At 40.4% G+C, this 24,776-nt stretch overlaps 1 protein-coding gene across 2 annotated transcripts in view; it reads right to left on the bottom strand.

Moving 5' to 3' along the window:
• Positions 1-24,776, bottom strand: part of DNAH8 (dynein axonemal heavy chain 8) — a 324,005-nt gene that overhangs the window by 162,871 nt on the left and 136,358 nt on the right. For both annotated transcript variants that reach the window (XM_088831445.1, XM_055406188.2), the window contains 12 exons: positions 23,134-23,321; positions 19,265-19,351; positions 19,069-19,176; positions 17,789-17,923; positions 15,792-15,953; positions 12,104-12,350; positions 11,732-11,973; positions 11,488-11,628; positions 9,747-9,984; positions 5,402-5,544; positions 4,488-4,622; positions 3,638-3,760 (listed from right to left, as the gene is read on the bottom strand). In XM_088831445.1, coding sequence (XP_088687571.1) covers positions 3,638-3,760; positions 4,488-4,622; positions 5,402-5,544; positions 9,747-9,984; positions 11,488-11,628; positions 11,732-11,973; positions 12,104-12,350; positions 15,792-15,953; positions 17,789-17,923; positions 19,069-19,176; positions 19,265-19,351; positions 23,134-23,321 — 1,949 coding nt within the window. The remainder of the gene's footprint in view (positions 1-3,637; positions 3,761-4,487; positions 4,623-5,401; positions 5,545-9,746; positions 9,985-11,487; positions 11,629-11,731; positions 11,974-12,103; positions 12,351-15,791; positions 15,954-17,788; positions 17,924-19,068; positions 19,177-19,264; positions 19,352-23,133; positions 23,322-24,776) is intronic.

Below are 24,776 nucleotides of genomic sequence, written 5' to 3'. Positions count from 1 at the left end.
AGAAATTGACTGCAGCGAATGGATAGTAAAGAAAACAAAAGGAAACAAAAATCAACGTGTTCTCAGTGGAACAGGAAGAAGACTGCGGGACTTCTATGGTCAGCTGAGGGCAAGGAAACAAAGGTGTCCAAGGTCTGAGAAAAAGACAGTGTGAAAGGAACCTGAAAGTAAATGCCAAGACAGGAATAGACAGGATAAAGATACATAACGTGAAACATGCAGTGGAATTGCTGGGCAGTACCAGAGCTTAGCAGAGGTCCATCATCATGATTTTAAAGTGAAACCAGTATTGTGTGCTTTTCTCCAGCTAGGCATAACTTGCACAGGTGCAGGTAGGTGGTGAGCAAAGAGGTTTAACAAGAATTTGACATGGTTAAGGCTTTCACAGATGAGCAGAGGGTATGTGCTCCCATGATTATAATGACAGATTATGGAACTGTGCTGCGGGAAGGAAGAAAGTGAGGAAATGAGAAGAAATGAAGGAGTGTGATGATGGTAGGAACAGTGGTCGATGGCTCCATCGGGCTGATGTTTGATGGCTCCATCAACAGTGGTTGGTGCCCAGCAGTGGGATCCCTGGACCATGTGGTAGTTCCATTTTTAGTTTTTAACGGATCCCCCCATACCATTCTCCATAACGGCTCTACCACTTTACAGGCCCACCAAAAGTGTAAGAATGTTCCCTTTTCTCCACACCCTCTCCACCATTTACAGTTTGTAGATTTTTTCTGATGACGGCCATCTGTAGTAGAGAGAATGAGCTGGATATAGTGATGAGTGTGGATATAGTGGTCAGAGAATAAAAGGCTTGAAATTGAGATAATGAAGGGATGACAGTTATCGACAATGACAAGATGTAGGGTATGACTGTATCAACCAGTAATTCAGACAGAGTGGAAGCCATGATTATAGGGGAGTCCAGGTCAAGGAACTAAGAGGCCAAGATCATGTATGGAGATAAAGATTGGCATCACTGAGAATCGGGACTGGCTTCGTAATTTGTGGGGCCCAGGTCAAAATGAAAGCACAGTGTCTCCGTTCAATAATCATTACTAGGAATTTCAAGACAGTGACAACAGAGCATTAAACTACATGCAAGTCCCTCTGATGTGCGAGTCTCTGCGCTATGACATATTGTACACACCATGAAAATGACCCTGGAGCCTGGGGCAGCCCTGGAGAGAGAGTATCAGTGATCCAGGGACTGAAATCTTCGGCAAGGAAAGATTGGGGGGGGGGGTGTTGAGGGGCAATGCAGCATCAAGGGAACCAAGGACCTCTCCCTCACATCTGATGAGAAGTATGCAGGGAAAGCAGCATCCTGGGTTTCCCATTGGATCAAGATGGTGAGGAAAAGCCCAGAAGAGAAGCTGAATTTTCAGGGAATTTTGCAATGCAGGAGATCTGTGTTCCATCCCTGGATCAGGAAGATCCCCTGGAGGAAGAAATGGCAACTCACTCCAGTATTCTTGCCTGGGAAATCCCATGGACAGAGGAGCCTGGAAGCTATAGTCCATAGGGTCACAAAGAGTTTGATACAGCTGATCGACTAACACTTTCACTTTTCATTTTGTGGATGAACCATGACCTCTGAGGGCACACAGAGGGTTTTTAGGAGGAGGGAATGTAGGGGATGGGGTCAGAGAAGGGCCAGCAGAACTGACGGGAATTAGTCTCAGGCTGAGCATGGACGGACCTAGGAGTCCTGACCTCCTGGTGACATCAAAGGTAAACCTGATGTTGGTGGAAGGGATGTGACCAGTCCTGGTGGGCTCCGGTGGTTGTTATTGAAAAGGCAGTGGACAGCAGTGGGAAGAGGTGTTGGGGATCCCACCAGGAACATGTTGAACCCAGGTAGTAGTATCTGTGAGATCCTCTAAGGGAAGTGAGTCTTGAGTTGATAGACAATCACAAGGAGGTCAGTGGTGTATAAAAGAGCTATCTCTTTTTTGCAATGCCAAAGAATGCTCAAACTACCACACAATTGCACTCATCTCACACGCTAGTAAAGTCATGCTCAAAATTTTCCAAGCCAGGTTTCAGCAATATGTGAACCGTGAACTCCCAGATGTTCAAGCAGGTTTTAGAAAAGGCAGAGGCACCAGAGATCAAATTGCCAACATCCGCTGGATCATGGAGAAACCAAGAGAGTTCCAGAAAAACATCTATTTCTGCTTCATTGACTATGCCAAAGCCTTTGACTGTGTGGATCACAATAAACTGTGGAACATTCTGAAAGAGATGGGAATCCCAGACCACCTGACCTGCCTCTTGAGAAACCTGTATGCAGGTCAGGAAGCAACAGTCAGAACTGTACATGGAACAACAGACTGGTTCCAAATAGGAAAAGGAGTACGTCAAGCCTGTATATTGTCACCCTGCTTATTTAACTTATATGCAGAGTACATCATGAGGAACGCTGGGCTGGAAGAAGCACAAGCTGGAATCAAGATTGCCGGGAGAAATATCAATAACCTCAGATATGCAGATGACACCACCCTTATGGCAGAAAGTGAAGAGGAACTCAAAAGCCTCTTGATCAAAGTGAAAGAGGAGAGTGAAAAAGCTGGCTTGAAGCTCACCATTCAGAAAACGAAGATCATGGCATCTGGTCCCATCACTTCATGGGAAATAGATGGGAAAACAGTGGAAACAGTGTCAGACTTTATTTTTGGGGCTCCAAAATCACTGCGGATGCTGATTGCAGCCATGAAATTAAAAGACGCTGATCGCCGAAGAATTGATGCTTTTGAACTGTGGTGTTGGAGAAGACTCTTGAGAGTCCCTTGGACTTCAAGGAGATCCAACCAGTCCATCAAAGGAGATCAATCCTGGGTGTTCATTGGAAGGACTGATGCTAAAGCTGAAACTGCAATACTTTGGCCACCTCATGCGACGAGTTGACTCACTGGAAAAGACTCTGATGCTGGGAAGGATTGGGGGCGGGAGGAGAAGGGGACGACAGAGAATGAGATGGCTGGATGGCATCACCGACTCTATGGACATGAGTTTGAGTGAACTCTGGGTGTTGGTGATGGACCTAGGAGGCCTGAAGTGCTGTGATTCATGGGGTCACAAAGAGTTGGACACGACTGAGTGACTGAACTGAACTGAAACATCACATACTTCTGGAAAACAGTACGTAGAGTGAGAAATAAGAGAACAAAGATAAAACCCTAGGGAAAGGAAGAGAGAAGCCAGAAAGTACACGGAAATCAAGCAGCCAGAGAGACAGAAGGGAACATGGGGAGAAGCATACAGGGATTTCAAGAAGGGAGAATGTCACCTGTCACCAAGAGGTCAGAAAAGACTGAGAATTATTACTAGAGTTAATCAAGTGATGGTCATTGATCTCTTTATGTATAACCAAGTGAAAGTCAAAGTGTCAGTCGTATCCGACTCTTTGCAACTCCATGGACTGTAGCCCCCTAGGTTCCTCTGTCCATGGAATTCTCCAGACAAGAATACTGGAGCAGGTTGCCATTCCCTTCTCCAGGGGATGTTCCTGACCCAGGGATGGAACCTGGGTCTCCTGCATTGCAGGCAGATTCTTTACCATCTGAGCCACCAGGATAGCCCATATATATAACCAAGAATCCTGGTTCAGTATCACCAACATGAGCTATTCTAGGCACACCTGATCTCCCCACTCATTGATCACGGGCATGTTAATGTCGTCGATGAACACAGTCATCTTTCTGCCTCCAGGGGGCCCATAGGTGCTTCCCATCCGCTTGTCCACGTAGCTTTCAATTGTTCTCTAGAGAAAAGGACACAGTCTGCTTTATGCATTACATTTCAGTCCATTTCTAAAAATGACGAGCATACTTTTCAGAGTAGAATACCACTGACTTATCTATTTGATGGGTGATATTATCATTCAAATAAATACTGTGAACTTTAAAAAATAAGTTGTTAGACTGTTTATCATTAATTTACATCAAACGACACTCCAATGTTCAGCTTCAGCTTCAATATTAGCCCAAAACATGCTATTTGAATCTGGCTTCAACGTCAGCCTTAGGAAGGTTAAATAGCTGAATGCCAACTGCAATACCGATTCTTTTAAGATATGTCTACAGTCAGCCCTTCACATTCATGGCTTCCAAGTCCTTGGATTCAACCAACTTCCATCAAAAGTATTCAGGGGGGAAAAAAAATTTCCAGCAAGTTTCAAAAAGCAAAACTTGAATTTGTCTCACATGGGAAACTATTCACATAGCATTTACAACCATTTAAAAAGAATTATCATGTATTAGGTATTATAAATAATCTAGGGATTATTTTAGAGTATATGGGAGGATATGCACAGGTTCTATGCAAACACTACCCATTGTATGCAACTGAGTACTCCCAGGAGTATTGGGACTAATCCTCCATGGATACTGAGGGACGACTATATATATCAATGTTTTCTTTGCATACACATGTATCAACTACCTAATATATTTAATAAGTTAATGACTACTGCAAATGATAGATTTTACCTGAAACATCATTGGTTCTGTGGCAGATGAAAAGTTTAGACTTTTAGATAACTGTACTTCTGGGTCATATTTTTTCAAATAGGCCTTAATCATTACAGTTTTTGCAGTTCCCTGCTCCCCTGTGAGTAAAACAGCCTGCAATGGTAGGTTAATCTTGTTAAAAGGTGTTAAAAAATGTTTAGTTTTAAACATATTATGGTTCTAGTAGTCATTCTTTCATTCTATAAACCAACAGTAGGTTTTAGTTACTTTTAAGAATTAAACCTACATCAAAATAAATCCTAATTGAATTAAAGACGTAAATGTAAAATGCATGCTGGAAGAAAATGTACTGGAAGAAAACGTGGGTGAGTGGTCCTGTGACCAGGGGAGGGACTTTGTAGGCAGACATCCACTTTCCTTAGCAAGCTGAAAATCATCAGAGTTCGAGCGTATTTTGGGATCCGGAGTTCATTTACCAAACAGGTTTCTTTGAAATGACACCACCTCCAGCCCTTTGTACTTTACTTTTTCCACTTATGGTTGTAAAAAGAGTTGTGTTTCTTACATGGTTTGCAATGATCTAAGAAATTGAGAAAACACAGGCTACCGGCCCCACATATCAAAGAGATGATGTTAGTGAGTACAGACTCGTATCTTTCCATACGTGGAAAGTGCTAAATTCCTTAACTTGAGATACCTGGATTTTTTGTTTGTTTGTTTTCATTAATGGTAACTCTTTGATGTTTGACTACCTGGTCCTTGGTTACAAAAATTTCTATATATCCTGACTTCCCCCACAAACTGCCTCATCAGAACCGTATCTGAGATGCTGAGTCCTGGACCTGAAGTCTGAAGAAAGTCCACCAAATAAAACATAACTCTCAACTTTCAGATTGTGCATCTTTTTTAGTTGACAAAACTATCAAACTTACTTTATGCTGTTTTGCAATGGTGTCTATCAAAAAATTTGTTCTAACATTGTCAACATTTGGAACCAAAATTGATGAATATTCTGGAACACTGTCAGTTGGATAATAATATGGCTGAAGTTTCTTATTCCAATGCTCCCAATCACCTATACAATAATTAAAACTGATCTTAATAAAACTGCATTCTTCAAAAGTTATCTCAGAATACAAAAATATAAGTGCTATAAACAATCCACAGAAATAAACATTTAAAACATCTTCATAAAACATGTTAACCTATCTGCTTACCTAATGTACGTGGCATCTAATAATTTAAATTTGTTTTGCCTCTTTAAAAAATCACCTTTAAATTATTATTTATCTAGAGAGCTCTGACCTAAAATGGAATTACAACCAATGATATGTTTAGTATCTAGTAAGAAAGCCACATTAACTAAAAGGATGGGAAAGACCAAAACAGGAATAATAGATTACCAGACTTAGGATATGTGCCATGAGAAATGGAAAAAAATAAACCTAGGGTAATAGAAAGCCCAGATTCCTGACTTATAGTCACTACCAATAGCTTCCCTAGTAGCTCAGACTGTAAAGAATCTCCTGCAATGCAGGAGACCCGGTTCCATCCCTGGGTTGGGAAGATGCCCTGGAGAAGAATGGCTACCCACTCTAGTATTCTTGCCTGGAGGATTCCATGGACAGAGGAGCAGAGTTGTACATGACCGAGCAACTAACACAACAGCAACATTATTGTTATAATAAGTATTATAAGTACATTTCATCAATTCTAAGAAAACTATTTTACTTACATTTTAGCATCTCTGGAATGCACCGTTCAATCTATGGTGTCAGCATCGCTGTTAGTCATGCAAACTTGGCCAGAGATGTTTGTATTATGGTCATTTCAATGGAATGACCCTCACTGTTGATTGCATTCTTGAATTTAACTGCCATTTTAAAGATCTTCCAAAAGAACCACGATTCAGAAATTTACCCCAAAAGTAACTGTGTACATAGAATTCATGGAAAGGGAGAAGAGTACACATTTGATAGCAGCAAAGCAAATATTCATCATTGGAGGAACAGCCTTGATTTCAGCTTTCCTTGCAAATTATGGAGCCCTATGGCATGTGTATGTTTAAGTTTTAAGGATTAAACATTAGTGGCTGGGGTTTTCCGTAGTGGTTGTATCTTGTGTATCACTGCGTAGTTAGCAAAGTGGACACACTACTGGATGTGAGAGCTGCACTTGTTCCACATTCTTGCCAGTATTTGGCATTATTAACCTTTCCATTTTCAGTTCAGTTCAGTTGCTCAGTCATATCCGACTCTTTGCAACCCCATGGACCGCAGCTCGCCAGGCCTCCCTGTCCATCACCAACTCCCGGAGTTTACTCAAACTCATGTCCATTGAGTCAGTGATGCCATCCAACCATCTCACCCTCTGAAATCCCCTTCTCCTCCTGCCTTCAATCTTTCCCAGCATCAGGGTCTTTTCCAATGAGTCAGCTCTTCACATCAAGTGGCCAAAGTATTGGAGTTTCAGCTTCAACATCAGTCCCTCCAATGAACACTCAGGATTGATCTCCTTTAGGATGGACTGGTTGGATCTCCTTGAAGTCCAAGGGACTCCCAAGAATGTTCTTCAACACCACAGTTCAAAAGCATCAGTTCTTTGGTGCTCAGCTTTCTTCATAGTCCAACTCTCACATCCATGAGACTACTGGAAAAACCATAGTCTTGACTAGATGGACCTTTGTTGGCAAAGTAATGTCTCTGCTTTTTAATATACTGTCTAGGTTGGTCATAACTTTCCTTTCAAGGAGTAAGCATCTTTTAATTGCATGGCTGCAGTCACCATCTGCAGTGATTCTGAAGCCCAAAAAAATAGTCAGCCACTGTTTCCACTGTTTCTGCATCTATTTGCCATGAAGTGATGGGACCGGATGCCATGATCTTAGTTTTCTGAATGCTGAACTTTAAGCCAACTTTTTCACTCTCCTCTTTCACTTTCATCAAGAGGCTCTTTAGTTCTTCTTCACTTTCTGCCATAAGGGTGGTGTCATCTGCATATCTGAGGTTATTGATATTTCCATTTTAGGCATTAAATTAATCAGAATTTAGTCATTCTAGTGACTGTGAAATGATATCCCATTGCTAATTTGCATTTCCCTGATGACCAATCATGTTGAATATCTCTTTTTTTTTTTTCACCATTCATAAATCTTCTTTGGTACAGCATCTATTTGAAGTTATTGCCCATTTAAAAAATTTAGATTGGCTGTCTACTTGCTATTTTTGCATTGCAAGAGTTCTTTATTTATTCTGGATAAAATTCTTTTATGAGATATATGTTTCTCAAATATTTGTTTCCATTCTGTGGCCAAAATGGGTCATTTTATTTTCATGGTGACTTTGAAAGAGACGTTAACTCTAGTGAAATCATGTCATAGTGTTCCACCTTTGTTTTTTAAAGATTGATTTGGTTATTCTTTGCATTTACATAAAATTTTATAATTCATTTATAAATTTCAACCAAAAAAAAGCCTATTGAGATTTTTCACTGTGATTGCACTAAGTCTGTAGATCAGTTAACAATACTGTATTTTCTGACTTGTAAACCGGATTTATCTTTCCATTTATTCAGGGCTTCTTTACTTTCTCTCAGCAGTTTTATAGTTTTCGGTATACAAATTGTATATATATTTCATTAAATTTATCCCTATATATTTCATTTTTTGATGCTATTTTGAATTCTATATTAAAATTTCAATTTCCAACTTGTTGTGAGCATATAGAAATACAAATTACTATTACATACTGTTCTTTCATTCTGCGACCTTGCTAAACTCACATACTAGTTCTCACAACATTTTGGGGGGAGGTTATAATATCTGCAGATAAAGAGAAATTTACTTGCTTTTCTCCAGTTTGTAGATATTTCATTTGTGCGATTGTTTGCATTTATTTACTGTCTTTTTGCACTGGCTAAACCATCTGGTACGACGCTGAACAGAACTGGTGAGAAAGGGTATTCTTGTTTCTGAACCTGGGAACTATTCAGTCTCACTATCAAGTATTTGTTCAGTTAACTAAGTCGGGTCTGATTCTGTGTGACTCCATGGATGGCAGCACACCATTCAGTACAATTTAGTTTTTTTTGAAGATAGTCTTTATCAGAATGATAAAGTTTCCAATTCTAGTATCCTGCGAGTTTTGTCATATAGTTTTATCATAGAAAAACTGATATCATCCTTCTACCATAGAGAATGTTAAATTTTGTCAAATGTACTTTCTGCATCAATATGGTGAATTACACTGACTGGTTTTTAAACATTAATCCAATCTTCCACCCCTAGAATAAATGCCCAGCATCTACACTGTCAAATGTACTTTCATTAACATAGTTTTTAATAATCACTTCTTATTTTTTAACATCTTTAGGGTCTGTAGTAATGTTCCCTCTCTCAACCTGGCTCATGGTAATCTACATCTTCTCTTTTTTCCCCTAATATCTCTGGTAAGAGATTGACCAATTTTACTGCTCTTTCCAAAGAACCATCTTTGGATTGGCTCTAGATTGTAAGGGAATTAACATCTAGATTTAAGAATTCATTTCATAATTAGCTTCTTTTAGGGAGAGGTAAGCTGGGCCCTGCCACATATGGCGGGTTAGGGGGCTGAGGCATGGGACTTTGCCAAGTCTGCTACACATAAGTAGGGTCCCTATCTGCTTGCTGCATTCTTTGCTTATTCTGATGTTTCCGACAGAGAAGTTCTACGACTGCATTACCACACTTCGCATCATGAAGAATCTGTGTTCTCCATACTTCTACCCTTCCTCTTCAAGCAACAGAAAAAGAGGTACTGCTAACTTATTTATGTTAGACTTCAGTTCAGTTCAGTCGCTCAGTCGTGTCTGACTCTTTGCGACCCCATGAATCACAGCACACCAGGCCTCCCTGTCCATCACCAACTCCCGGAGTTCACTCAAACTCAAGTCCATCAAGTCGGTGATGCCATCCAGCCATCTCATTCTCTGTCGTCCCCTTCTCCTCCTGTCCCCAATCCTTCCCAGCATCAGAGTCTTTTCCAGTGAGTCAACTCGTCGCATGAGGTGGCCAAAGTATTTAGATAATTGCAATAGCGTAAGTCAAGGGCCTTTATAACCATTTCCAACTCATATGCAAAATCCTAGTCTTGTTTCCATAGATACAATTTAAAAATAGTATTAGCAATTATGTTATTCACAATTGGTTTAATATCTCCCCATAGAAGATTTTATGAAGTTTATCTTTTTTCCATTAAAAACAAATGTTATTTTGTTTCAGATGTAAGTCACTGTGCTTACCATAATCAGTAACATAGAACTCATACATGGTTTGAGTCAAGCCTTTAGGTATTTCTGGTAAGTCTAACTTGCTTTCGTGACTTCGCATAAAAGCTTCAAGTTTGTCTCTGCTTTCCAATTCCAGAAGGGCTCCTAAACTCCACATTAGAGCAAACACAAATAATTTATGAAGATGTTCGACACACGAAATGCCACCTTCTTCTTTGGAGGGGATTAAACCTTCCAGAAGATTGAGAGACTGAAAATATTTAAAATACAATAAAATTAAGTGTTATATTTAGATTTTAAAATAAACATTTAAATATAATAATAACTTTAAAAGAAGGCGAGAACGAGAGAAGAAAACAAATGTATCTCCAGTTATGGTTTGACCAGTGTCCTACAGCCAGTGGCATTTAGAAGAAAAGTCATTCTGCTTTAGGCAGGCTGCATGACTGCACAGAAAAGACACCAAACTGGGGGTGTGGAGGTGTGGTTTCTTCCCCCAACTCACGCCACTAACATCTCCGAGTCTCAGTTTCCTGATCTGAAAAGCAAAAAGCCTAGACTAGATGTTTCCTTAGGTAGTTTCTGGTTCTAAAGTTTGGTTATTCCAAATTTTATAGATCAAAGATTTATTTAACATGTTGCAAGGCTGAGCACACTGTGGCCCACGGGCCAGCCACTTGCTTAGCAAATGTTTCTGAAACACAGTCACTCTCGTCCACTGTGTCTGGCTGTTTCCATATTGCAACAGAAGAGCTGAGGGGTTGGGACGGAAAGCTGTGCAAAGCCTAGAACACTGACTATTTGCCCCTCCAAGAAGAAGTGTGTCAACTCCCACATGGCATCAGGGAAAAAAAAAAAAGTGTCTATAGTAAGACATCCTTTGTCTTTCAAACTAAAGTTACTTCAATGATTTGTGAGCTTCATGAATTATTTCTAAGTCACCCAGCCTCCCTGACTGATATTCCTCGCACTGACAGAGAATCAGAGCACTAGAATGGATAATGAGTGATCACCTACGGACTAGAATCAGGAGAGCCTTTGAAAAATCTAAGGGATAGGGTAGGGAGGGAGATGGGAGGGAGGCTCAGGATGAAGGGGACACATGTATACCTATGGCCAATTCATATTGATGTATGAAAAAAAAATCATCAAATTGTAATTATCCTCCAATTAAATAAATCTTTTAAAAAACAAATATAAAAGAAACAGAAAAAAAGAAGAGAAAAATTCATGATTCTGTTTCTTCCAAAGACTTAAAAGGAAAACTGAGTAGAGGGGGAAAAACATAAGGTTACAAACTACTTGGAGAACTGTTTCAAGGTTTTCCCTATCTAATACATATACTAAATTTGCAAAGCCGAGACTGCCACCCAAATTTTCCTGCTTGCCACCAGCTCCTTGTTGTGCTTTCTGTAGAACTACCAGCTCTATTTATCTTGTCTGCTCTCATTTTTGGACACTCCTTCTGGGAAGGTTAGACTAAGCTTGATGGTGGGAAAGACAGCTCATTCCTCTTCCCCTGACAATACCGCCCTGGGAGGTGAAGCTCATGAAGAGATGGCAGTAAGTGAATCAATAAGATCTTTAATAGAAATCCAAATTCTCAGACCCTTCACCGCCACATCACAGAAAGATTTTGATGGACTCTGGGAATCTTCCATTTCAGATACCTCTAAACTGCAACTGAGAGTGTGCATGGGAGGTGGGGGGATTTCAAATCTTAAGTAATGAGTGTACAAAAGAAATATCTTACTTGCATAATATAGTTGCACTCTAAGAGCTGCATTTTTGGATTAAGGTTCAGTTTCATAAATGTATATGCATCCTCAAATATTTTATCATACAGAGTTAGGAATACAGAATTTTCCTGGGTAGTACGCTTCTTCAACCATGCCTACAGCAAAGAAACGGAATCTCTGTTTATAAGAGAGCAAGACATGCAGAAAGCGAGACAAGGAAAGACACTAAATGCGCTTCTGTAGGTCTCCAGTCCCCACCTGCAGTATTGGTCTCCAGCTGAGAGCAGAGCTGCTGATATACACCATGCCCATCCTAGAAACCGTGGCTGGAGAGGCGTTCTCAATATTGTGGACTTCAAACAAAAGCTTGCAGTTTGGGGCCATAGGGATGCGATCTCCGTTGGCCAGTGTGAGGGTTTTATTGTCATCCAACACGGAATTTAAGTTCTCAATCCAAATGGCATCCACAGGGCCGTCTAAAACGAGGAAAATGTTTTCACCTGCCAATAATGAGAACAGAAAATCACTTTTCGCCCGTGGATGATCAAAATGGAAAATTAAAACAAACACTGAGTTGCGGATAAACTGGCAGGAAAAAAGAATGATCATCAGAAAAGAGTTTGCGTGTACCTTTTTTAGCTTTTAATGTTTTTCTCCACAGAGTAGAAAAAATCCCATCTGTCCAGTCATTGGTCGCCGTGTCCAGTCGGCCAAACATCTGAGGAGCCGTAATAGCTTTGGGATTCATTCTCATCTCCCTGTGAGGCCTTCCACACTCTGTCAGCGCCTTCATCAGGATTGTTATGACCATCGTCTTCCCAGACCCGCTGGGCCCAAGAGTCATCAAACCATGACGGACCAGAGACGTCTCGTACAACTACACAATGAGATGATCAATCGAAAAATATAACTTAGGAGTCTCCTGCTCACGTTCACAGAAGTCATGTGAAGAAATTTTAAAAGCTTTAAACGGGATCTTAAAAGCTTTAGATAGTAACTGGTTCACTACTTAAAAATGGAATATGACTTCCCCAGAACTGTTTGTTTTATGGAAGGTGAGTAGCAAACACGCAATATGTTAAAAGTGAGAAAGTAATGACAATGTGGGACTTTAATTACATTTTCCGTTCCGTTCCGTTCTGTCGCTCAGTTTGGAAGTGATCAATTCAGGATCTAGTTTTTGCGTCTCAAACTACTTGACGTGACAAACTCCTTGTCATTTCAGTTTGCTAACATAGAGGTGGTTTTGTCACAAACAAGCTTTCTCTGTATCGCATGTGGTGATATCGCCCCCTAGTGGTGGAAAGCAGCGATACAAAGCGTCTCTGCCAAGACCCGTTAAACATCAGCCTTCTGGTTCCCCAGAGGCACAGCTGGAGGTGAGTTTCCCGTGCAAGCGAGTGGTCACCAGGGAAACTTTTAATGGAGTAAGGGAAGGACAGGAACGGGGACAGGTCAAGAATGGGTGACTGAAGAAAAAATCCTGTAGAGAGGGGAGACTTAAGACTGGCCCTCGGGGCACCTTTATACCTCTCTGTTTCAGCTGGAAGCAGGAGAACTTGACTTTTCGACTGCATCACCCATAAGTCTTTATTGAGTGTTTTCTTGTTGTTGTTGTTTTTAATTTATTTGGCTGTGCCACCTCTTAGTTGCAGCATGCAAGATCAAGTTTCCTAACCAGGGATCAAACCCAGGCCCCCTGCTTTGGGAGTGCAGTCTTAACCACTAGACCACCAGGGAACTCCCCACATCACCCATATGTCCTTAACTAAGGAAGGGTTATTTGCGGGTAGGGGAGAAAAAACTCCCATGCACTGTCTTCACTTTGTGCCTTCGAGAAAAAGTGGCAATGACCCTCCTGCAGAGAGTGGTGTATTTGGGATTGGAATCACAGTTTAGAAGTCGGGGAAGAAATGCAAGGATGAGGTAAGAGAGATTCAAGGAGACATACAAAGGACATGGACAGTGTCTGTTACAAAATCCTCTGTACAGTTTTCTTAATGAAAATAAAAAGTCAAAGGTCTCACAGCTGATTAGAGGTAAAATTTGTTACTCTCCTAAGTTTTAGATAGAAATGTATTAGCTCTGCAATCCATAGTTTAAAAGCAACAGAGGTACTGGCCATATTATATTCAACAGTAATGTGTTTGACATTAAGTAACAGCACAATATTCTAGTCGCCCACCAACTGAGAGAACTAAGATTGCAGTGCTCAGTATACTGTATGCATTGTTGTTCAGTGGCTCAGTAATGTCCGACTCTTTGCACCCTCATGAACTGCAGCACACCAGGCTTCTCTGTCTTTCACTATCTCCCTGAGCTTGCTCAAACTCATGTCCACTGAGTCAGTGATGCCATCCAACCATCTCATCCTCTGTCACCCCCTTCTCCTCCTGCCCTCAATCTTTCTCAGCATCAGGGTCTTTTAAAATGAGTCAGCTCTTGCATCAGGTGGCCAAAGCATTGGAGCTTCAGCATCAGTCCTTTCAATGAATATTCAGGGTTGATTTCCTTTAGGATTGACTGGTTTGATCTCCTTGCTATCCAAGAGACCCTCAAGAGCCTTCTCTAGTACCATAGTTCAAAAGCATCAATTATTCAGTGCTCAGTCTTCTTTATGGTCCAACTCTCACATCCTGTATGACTACTGGCAAAACCATGGCTTTGACTATACAGACCTTTTTCAGCAAAGTGATGTCTCTGCTTTTTAATATTGCTTTTCTTCCAAGGAACAAGCATATTTTGATTTCATGACTGCAAGTCACTGTCCACAGTGATTTTGGAGCCCAAGAAAATAAAATCTGTCACCATTGCCACGTTTTCCCCATCTATTTGCCATGAAGTGATGGGACCAGATGCGATGATCTTAGCTTTCTGAATGTTGAGTTTTAAGCCAGCTTTTTCACTCTCCACTTGCACCCTCATTAAGAGGCTCTTTAATTCCTCTTCACTTTCTACCATTAGACAGGTGTCATCTGCGTATCTGAGGCTGTTGATATTTCTCCTGGCAATCTTGATTACAGCTTGTACTTCATCCAGCCTGGCATTTTTCATAGAAGTTAAATAAGCAGGGGGACAGTATACAGCTTTGATGTACTCCTTTCCCAATTTTGAACCAGGCCATTGTTCCATATCCAATTCTAACTCTTGCTTCTTGACTTGAATACAGATTTTTCGGGAGGAAGATAAGGTGATCTGGTATTCCCATCTCTTTAAGAATTTTCCACAGTTTGTTGTGATTCAGTCAAAAGTGTTAGCGTGGTCAATGAAGCAATAGATTTTTTTTTTTAATTCCCTTGCTTTTTCTATCATCTAGTGGATGTTGGCAATTTGACCTCTGGTTCTTCTACCTTTTCTAAATCCAGCTTGTACATCTGAAGTTCTTAATTCACCTGTATGCACATCACATTTAAAAGTGAGGTTTTCCCAGAATTTTTTAAAAATGGAATGATTTCTATTACATAGATGATGAAAAATACTTTAATTTCTCCCCATATATTTTCTTTGTAAGATCTGAGTCTGTCTCATACACTTGCACTGCTTACAAGAGTAAGTTAAGAATCATTACTTTTCAAATGTGGTTTTTGACACTTTCCACAATTTCAATGCCTTCATTTTCCAAGGCACTGGAAAATACTCCCAATGCGTCAAGCTCATAGGGATTTAATTCAGCAACTCTGCAACAGTTTCAGGGATCTGCTTGATAAAATCACTGATAGGTTGTCACAAGGATAAAATGTAATTGACAGAAATACACCAAGAAACACAGGCAAAGGATTTAGTTTAGGTGTGAACACGCCCACACACAAAGCAGAAGCAAAGTAGCACCCCCATATTCCTCAGGCTCCATGCCCCACGAAGACCCCCAGCTATGGCATTCTATTTCCCCGTGTTTTTTTTTTTTTTTTGGTCATGCTGCACGGCTCATGAGATTCCAGTTCCCCAACCAAGAACGGAACCCAAGGCCTCTGCAGTGGAAACACAGTCTCAACTACTGGACCACCAGGGAAGTCCCTCCCTGCATTTTCATAACCTACTATCTCCTCCTAGCTTATTCTCGAGATTCTGGTTAACACCTAACCTCATGGGGTGTAAGTAACTTCAGTAAGTGCTTGGTTAGTGTGAAGCAGGGTAAAACCATGCTAAAGTCCCTAGGACCAACACCCCGCCGCTGAGGACTCTTCTTGCGATGATGTGCTTTATTTAGTCTCAACCTTAACATCAAGCAAGATTAATATTACAAGTTCTTCTCTACAAATGACAACCTCTAACAACACTCGTTGATCATCACACAGATAATAGATGAAAAATATTTTACCTGCACGAGTTTGAGATTCCAGGGTGGATGGTTAATCAAACCTTCCAGCTGAACCTGGTTGGCGACTGCAGCTTGCAGTTCCACGTAACTATTACTATCTAGTTGTAATCCTGGAAACAGGTCATTGATTAAGCTGAGGAACAGGGGTTCATCTTCATCAATCTAAGGTGGCAAAGAATAAATTTACTCATTTAGGTCAAAAATGAAGCTCATAGCACTTATCATTTCATGCCCAAATAATCATATTATTCTCCTGGCCACACCTGTATGCTCTAGCAGTTTTTCCCAAACACCACCAATGAGTCCACATTACCGACAGCATTGCACCCGGAATTTCCCCGGCATTTACATTAAAAAGAATGAAAGAATGCCATTTTCAGCAACATGGATGGACCTAGACATTGTCGTACTGAGAGAAGTCAGTCAGACATAGAAGGGGAAACATCGTATAACACCCCTTATATGCGGGATCTAACAGGAAATGATAGGAATGAACTTACAAAACAGAAAGAGACTCACAGACTTAGAGAATGAACTGAATGGTTGCCAGGGTGAGCGGAGAAGAGGATGAGGGAAGGGATGCTTAGAGTCTGCGATGGACATGTAGACACTGCTAAAATGGATAGCCAACAAAGATCTGCTTTATGACACAGGGAACTCTATTCAATCATACGTGGCAGCCTGGCAGGGAGGGAAGTTTGCTGGAAACGGGATTTATATGCATGGATAACTGAGTCCCTTTGCTGTTCACCTAAAACTGTCACAACATCGTTAATCGGCCACACCCCAAGATAAAATGTTTAAAAAAAAACTCTGTTGGCATTTAATGTCTTCTCCAATCTACTGCTCCAGGGTTTGATCTCATTACTTTATCATACGACAGGTATATGCTTTAACCTTAAAAATGTGTAATAGTTCCAATCCCAAGTGAACAGAGTATTAACATTCTACTTTAATTAGGAAAATATCTGTAGTTTAACATCAGAAAGTCCTGTGGATTTTGGTTCCAGTTTCTCAACTGACTATGATAGTGGGTGAGTCCTACAAACGGGACTCCCTCATAAGGAGATCCATGTCCCCCAGGGTGGCTGTGAGACTCAAACAAGACAATACCCGTGAAAAGATTCTGTAAGAAAGTGAAGCATGCAGATGTTAGTTGTTAGTTTTGTAACTAGAATGCAAGCTCCTAAGGTCCACTTCTTCCTCAACTATGTACTCCCAGCACATGGACACCACACGTAGCACAAAGAAGCCCCTGAATAAAAGTCACATGAACCTGCCCATCAGCTAGTTCAAAACAACCTGGCTGTACCTGTGACAAGTGGGAAAGCAGTGAAACAATTATTATAATCTCCACAGCAAACCGGAGAAGGCGATGGCACCCCACTCCGGTACTCTTGCCTGGACAATCCCATGGACGGAGGAGCCTGGTGGGTTTCAGTCCATGGGGTCGATAAGAGTCAGACACAACTGAGCAACTTCACTTTCACTTTTCACTTTCATGCATTGGAGAAGGAAATGGCAACCTACTCCAGTACTCTGAAGCAACTTAGCAGCAGCAGCAGCAGCCACAGCAAACATTTAATGCACATTTAGAAAATAGAAATGGTGTTATTTTGGCAGAGACATAGTTAAAGCTAGTCCCATACAGAAAAAGCAAAAAGCTTTGGTGGTTCCCTGTGAATCCAGATTTTCACATTTAGAATCTGTGTTACATTATGAATAATGGACTGACATTTAGGGGCTGGAGCCCACTGATGAAGCCTATTTTATGGCATTTGAAAGGATGCATTTCTGGCCCCTGTTGTTCATACAAAGCCATGGGTTTTTTTTCTTGGGGGCAGGAGGAGGGTGCCTTCTTCCAGAAGCTCAGTCAGTGGTAACTTCACATACCCAACCCAACACACACCCATGTTAACAGCTCCATATGAGCCAACCCCCACTTGTCAGCGAGGTCAAAATCTTGAAAGAGAAATTCATCCAGAGAAGAAAGATACCAATTTAGAAAGGTTCATATCTCTCAGTCCTCTCATGACCGTGCTTAATTCACTATCTTCTGGTCTGGCTCTTTTTTGAGATCCGAGTGTCCTCAATACAGATAGAATATTTCTCAACCCAAAGTCGTAATGAACCTAGGATGAGAAAAGAAATAAAAAGGATCATCCAGCTGAAAAATTCTAAGTGCAGACTCACTGTGTCCATATAGTACTTACATACTATAGTTTTGGAGTGGCTGAGTGGCAAAGTTCTGTTAGCTCACGTCTCCTGCCTTTCTTTTTGGCTGAAAAAAGATGACCTCACTGGAAAGATCAAGCTCTGTGACAGCGTTCACACCTGATTTTCTGAGAACAATACACTCTGACAGTGTAAAATGCATGGCCAACCGGTTACATACTGTGTGATTCACTTTATGTCACATGCTTGAAATAACACCATTGCAGAGATGTAGAAAAGATAAGGCCTATGAGGGCTACAGAATTTGGAAGAGGGGTAAGCGTGGCTATAAAGGGTAGTGGGAGGGTACGTGGTGGGGATAAACAATCTTGTTTTCTATGACATAATTGGATAGAACTGCACACACACACACGAGCGCATGAAAAACTAGTGAAGTCTTAGGAATCTCTGTCTATTGTCCATCGTCAGTCTTCTGGTTTTGTTATTGTACGACAATTATGTCAACAGGATGATGAGTACACAGGATGTCTCGTATATGTCTTTGCAACTTCCTGGGAAGCTATAATTATTTCAACTTAGGAAAGTTTTTAAAATACATAATCAAAAGGTCAAGTTAATTATAAACATATCTTAGGAAAGAATCAAGGAATTTTTTTAACTCCCTCATTCAGTTCAGTTCAGTTCAGTCGCTCAGTCGTGTCCGACTCTCCGCGACCCCATGAATCACAGCACGCCAGGCCTCCCTGTCCATCACCAACTCCCAGAGTTCACTCAAACTCATGTCCACAGAGTCGGTGATGCCATCCAGCCATCTCATTCTCTGTCGTCCCCTTCTCCTCCCGCCCCCAACCTTTCCCAGCATCAGAGTCTTTTCCAGTGAGTCAACTCGTCGCATGAGGTGGCCAAAGTATTGCAGTTTCAGCTTTAGCATCAGTCTTTCCAAAGAACACCCAGGATTGATCTCCTTTAGAATGGACTTGCAGTCCAAGGGACTCTCAAGAGTCTTCTCCAACACCACAGTTCAAAAGCATCAATTAGTACTTATCAAAACTGCAAGTTAAAACACAAGTTCTATAGCAAGGGGGAAAATGGACAAAGTTACCTGCTTAGTAAGTTGCTCTTCACAGAGTTTGTAAAGTACATAAAACTTTTGAGCCAAGATAACGTTTTCAAGAAAACCACAACTTGCAAGTTTAACTCGCATAATGATCTGCAAATTAACAGTGAGACTTTTCAGTTTTAGTGAAGAACCGATAAAGAACATAAATCGTATTATGGTTTTAAATCCTGATGCATACCTGTCTATCAGGAACCATCATAGCAACAGTTCTGAACTGAATTTTCAAGTTCTCTGGTAGTTCCTGGCGCCCAGCATACCCAGGGTTCTAAAAGTTAAAATAATTTAATTTTTAATTGTTGACATAATTTTCATTTCTTGAATACAACTTAACAATACATATCAAATCCTTAATTCAGATTCTAAGAAGGTATTGAAAAACATTCGATTCATAAAATATCCCTCTTTTCACAAAAATATGTATTGGACCATCCATATTTATTAATGTCACATTACTCTCTCTCACACATTTCCATTTTCATTATACTAATAAAGTAATACACATGTGCATAAGTACGTGCATACACACACACCACTTTGTGTAGCAAAAAATAAGCCTCTGCGTACCTATTTGTTAAAGAAAATGAAATAAAACTGAATAAATACTTGGATAATTATGATCTAAAATATGTTACTTAAAGAAAAAGAAAATTTAGGATTTCATTCTAATCAATTTACTGAGACAATTTTTATTTCCTCTCTTCAATTATTCTTTTTTTTGGCCAGAAAATATTTTTATCTTGCCTTATCTTTTGAAGGACATTTGCATGGAGTATATAACTATAGTTGCTAGGTGTGTCTTTTTTTTTTTTTAATGTTTCCTATTTGCTTTGTGTGTGTGCTTTGTTTTTAAATTGGAAGATAACTGCTTTACAACATTGTGTTGGTTTCTGCTGTACACAACACAAATTATTCTTTACAGTCAGAATTATAGAGTTCTGTGGTTGACAAATAGCCACAAATAGCTGACAGATAGTTTCTTTTTTATTATTAAAAAAACACACAGTGATGAAGAGAAACAAAGACAGGAATGATGAGAAAAACATTAAAAAGGACAAAAGTAGAGGTGAGAAGGAAGCTAATAAGTAGCGAAAGACTGAGGATAGACCAGACCCAAAAATCCCAAGTGATAATGTTAGGGTGTTGGGAGACAAGTAAGGCAAAGAGGAAAGTGTGTGAAGAAACCTTCAGTCCCTGAGCATTTACTGGGCACGGTCAATAGGCCAGATAACTTGCTGCTGCTGCTGCTGCTGCTGCTAAGTCGCTTCAGTCGTGTCAAACTCTGTTTGACCCCGTAGACGGCAGCCCACCAGGCTCCCCTGTCCCTGGGATTCTCCAGGCAAGAACACTGGAGTGGGTTGCCATTTCCTTCTCCAATGCATGAAAGTGAAAAGTGAAAGTGAAGTCACTCAGTCGTATCCGACTCTTGGCGACCCCATGGACTGCAGCCTTCCAGGCTCCTCTGTCCATGGGATTTTCTAGGCAAGAGTACTGGAGTGGCTTGCCATTGCCTTCTCCAGATAACCTGCTAGGCGCTGGGAATGCAAAGATGGCTGGTTGCCTTTCAATACTCCTATTTTTCATCCTTAGTCACAGAACTTCAGCTGCAAGCTGGGTATATCACCACCCAGATTTAAAACTACATTTCCCAGCCTGCCTTGCAGCTGGTGAGATTAAATTCTACCCTGTGAGTCACAAAGGGACACAGTGTATGAAAGGGACAGTGCATGAAATACACTTGATGTCTGATTGAAGGGAGTTGATTCAGTCAAGTGGCTGCAACAGAGATGCTTCTGTAGCACCTTGGGCTACAAGGTGACCTTGAAAATGGAAACCATGATGGTGTAGAAACCTTGAAGAATCTTAAAAGAATACACACTTAAGTTACTATTCTTCATATCTCAGTTATTCACAGCCTAATGTAATATCTAATTGAGATTTCCGAAATTATTCTTAATCCAAGGGCAAGCTTCTCTTAAATTCTTCTAAGCCACAGTACCACACTGAGGAAACTCTTGCATTCAGTTTCAAGAGTTATAACTGATCACTTCAGGAGTATTATTATTCACCTCTAGTTGCTTTACTGGTTGTCTGCTTACATTAAAGCTTATCAGAATCTTCTCTGAATTTTCTTCCTATAATTTATCCACTCAGGACACTTAAAACTCAGAGTACTTGTATTATCTTGCAACTTAGAGATTTAACAGAATAGGGATCATTTAAAAGCATTAGGTAAAACCAGTTCAACATTAACTTCACTTCAATCCATAGAAACTCCTCCATTCTATGCTTTTGGTGTTTTATCTTCGTGACAGTATATTGCAAAGCTCTGTCCCCAGTCACATGGTAACTGAATTTTTGTTACAGTTCTTTGGTATAGGACCTTGTTGGATTATTTTGAAAAATTTAAACCATTTCCATCATCCTTTATTAAGTGTCAGAGAAAAGCCAAGTGTAGAGGTTAAGGAGTCAGGCTTTGATATTAGACAATAACATCTTTCTCTAATTGTGTGATGAGAAACTTTTTTATTTTCCCTGAGCCTTGGGTGTCTCAGTTATAAATATTCGCCACGGGACTTCCCTGGCGGTCCAGTGGTTAAGACTCTGTGTGCTCCCACAGCAAGGGGTGCACAGGTTTGATCCCTGGTTGGGGATACTAAGATCCCACATGCCGTGAAGCACAGCCGGGAAAGAAAATATCCACCATGCAAAATGCTACAGGACTCCTTCTCCCTGACCCTTAAAGTTAGGTGTGGCCATGTAAGTTGCTTTAGCCAAAGTTTGTGACTAGTGTCACTTCTGGACAGGAAACCCTAAGAACCAGAGCATAATTGTTCTTGTTCTCTTTTTCCTTTGCTGTAGCTACCAGTCACAGCTGAGACAGAACCAGAGACAGGACATGTAAAGCACCTTCTGTCCTCTCCACCACGACACCATACACGCACAGCGTGGTATGAAAATAATAAATCTTTGAGGTGTTCTTCAGTTCAGTCAGTTCAGTCCATCAGTCGCGTCCGACCCTTTGCGACCCCATGAACTGCAGCATGCCAGGCTTCCCTGGCGTGTTAAGGTGTTAGGTAGAGCAATTTACGCGGCCACACCTAACTTTAAGGGTCAGGGAGATATAGTCCCATAGCATTTTGCATGGTGGATATTTTCTTTCCCGGCTGTGCTTCACGGCATGTGGGATCTTAGTATCCCCAACCAGGGATCAAACCTCTGCACCCCTTGCAGTGGGAGCACACAGAGTCTTAACCACTGGACTGGGTTTGAGGTGGTAAGCCACTAGAATTTGGGGATTGTTATTGTAGCTTCCCTGTCTGATACAATACATAAAAGGCCCATTACCTTTACACAAAATTAGTGCTCAATAAACAGTAACTAATTTTATCATTAACAAATCACTATTTTATCTTCTGTCTAGTCTATTTTTCCTACTCGAAAAAAAGTCATTTAAACGGGGACGATCCCTGGATGGTCATGTACCCACTCATAGATGCCTACTTTTATTTAAGTCTATAACAATTAAACCAATAAATTGCATTTAAAACCTATGTTTTTAAATCTCTTTTAAAATTACAGCAAAAAGTATGAAATACTTAGGAACCCACCTGACAAGGGGGTGAAAAAAATGAAATAACGCCATTTGCAGCAACATGATGCACCTAGACATTATCATACTAAGTGAAGTAAATCACACAAAGACAAATATCATAGGCTATCATTCAAAGGTAGAATCTCAACTCTGATACAAATGACAAGACAAATTTAGGATTGCCAAAGGGGAAAGTGGGTGGAGGAGGGACAAGTTAGGAATTTGGGATTAGCAGATACAAAGTACTACACATAAAATCGATAAACAACAAGATCCTAGTATATATATCACAGGGAACTATATTCAAAATCTTATCATAACCGATAATAGAAAAGAATATAATATATACACACACATATAACAGAGTCACTTTGCTGTACACCAGAAACCAATACATTGTATATCAACCACACTTCAATAAAATTTTTTAAAATATGTAACACCTATGTCCTCACCATTGTTAAGAAGATTCCAAATTCTGGATTTAAATCAACACAATCACCATCAGAAAAAATAAACTGCTTTTTTCTCTCTTTTCTTGCTGTCAAGACGATATAAATTTGTTGGGCTGCCACTGATAACACAGGCAATTCAATTCTGTTAAACTCATCAAAACACCCCCAGGAACCTGACTGTGCAAGACCTGGTGTAGAAAACAGTTAGTTTGATAAGTTTTACTTTGTAATATACCTTCTTGACAGAAATTATTTCTCCAAAACCCCCTCAAACAATTATACAGTGAAATACAATTTATATAAATTTCACATCTGGGTGTTTAAAAAGACATATTTAATTCCAGTGATATAGAGAAGTTTAATTATTTGTACATCATCACCAAAACAATGAAAACAGTACACAGCTGAAATGAAAGTACAGACTCATCATTCCACCAGGGATGCTGAAGGGTGATAAAAATTGATTCAGTCTGGAGGTGCCACCTCCAGTGGGGATGGAGGTGAGGGAGCTATAATGTTTGGGGAAATTAACAAAATAAGGGATGCCCTATCTGGGTCAGATCACTCTGCTCCTTTCTTGTTGCAATGAGAGAAATGCCTGGAAGTTGAGTGAGACAGAGAATGGTCAAAAGATGTTTATTTATTCCTTATGAAACCCAGCACAAAGGAAGACCTGGATATCAGGAACACTGCTCCTGTCTAATCTCAAAGGATGAAAAACCTTTATTATCTTTAACTGCACGAAACACTCTTCTCTCTCTCTTTTTTAAGCAAGTGAATAGGATTTATTAAAGAGAAGGAAAGTACAAAGCTCTCAGCCTAGACACTGAGAGGGGTTAGAGAGTCCCCACAAAACACTCTTCTTTTATTATTGCTTCCACCCACCTACCCCCACTTTTTCTTCTCTCTCCTCTGGGAATTTCCATTTTATGGATATTGGAACTTACATATCTATTCCTATGGCCCTGAATTTTTTCTGTCAAACTTTCCATTTCTTTCTGCAATATGCTCTCTTGGCTAGACATTCCAACTCAAAAAAAACTCAGGTTTTGTTTTTTTCAATTTCTGATTATTCCAATTGTTATTCTTTTCATAGCAGCCTATTTTTTTTTTTACTTTAATTGGTTATATGTGACAAATTCTTGAATCTCTCTGAAGCTATTAATTTTAGTTACTTTTGCATTTTCCTCTGTTTAGGTGGTCAGTGGGTCTCTTTACTGTTTGGAGGGAATGAATGACTCCTTAATTTCTTCAAATATTTGATGAGACGGTTATTTCTGCATATGGGTGTGTCTTCTCATTCCAAATGCCAATTCCTGTTTGCGTTGTGTATGGCTGCCTCTGGCGATTGAGGGGAAGGAATGAGAGAGGCAGGAGAGCTTATCCGCTGGGTCTGGGGCTTGGGGACTGACCTGGTGCAGTGCTTGCCTCTCTGGCACAACCCCCACCTGCCGATAATCTCTGTCAGGACTCCCACTTCAGAGCATTTACATGGGGGAGAAATACTGGAGACAGCCACTTTCTTTTCTTTCTCTACTTTCTGCTATAGTTTTGGCATTCTAGGATTTACCTGGTGCTCCAGTCTGCTCCTCCCAGCCATCTTCAACCATTAAGCCAGGAGTGATCCACAGAAGAACGTTCTC

Source organism: Moschus berezovskii, chromosome 23 (genome assembly GCF_049115385.1).
Source record: "Moschus berezovskii isolate FMDL1 chromosome 23, NW_MosBer_1.0, whole genome shotgun sequence".
NCBI lineage: Eukaryota > Metazoa > Chordata > Mammalia > Artiodactyla > Moschidae > Moschus > Moschus berezovskii.
The sequence above is the reverse complement of the archived record's forward strand: the minus strand, read 5'-3'. Positions and strand labels throughout refer to the sequence as shown.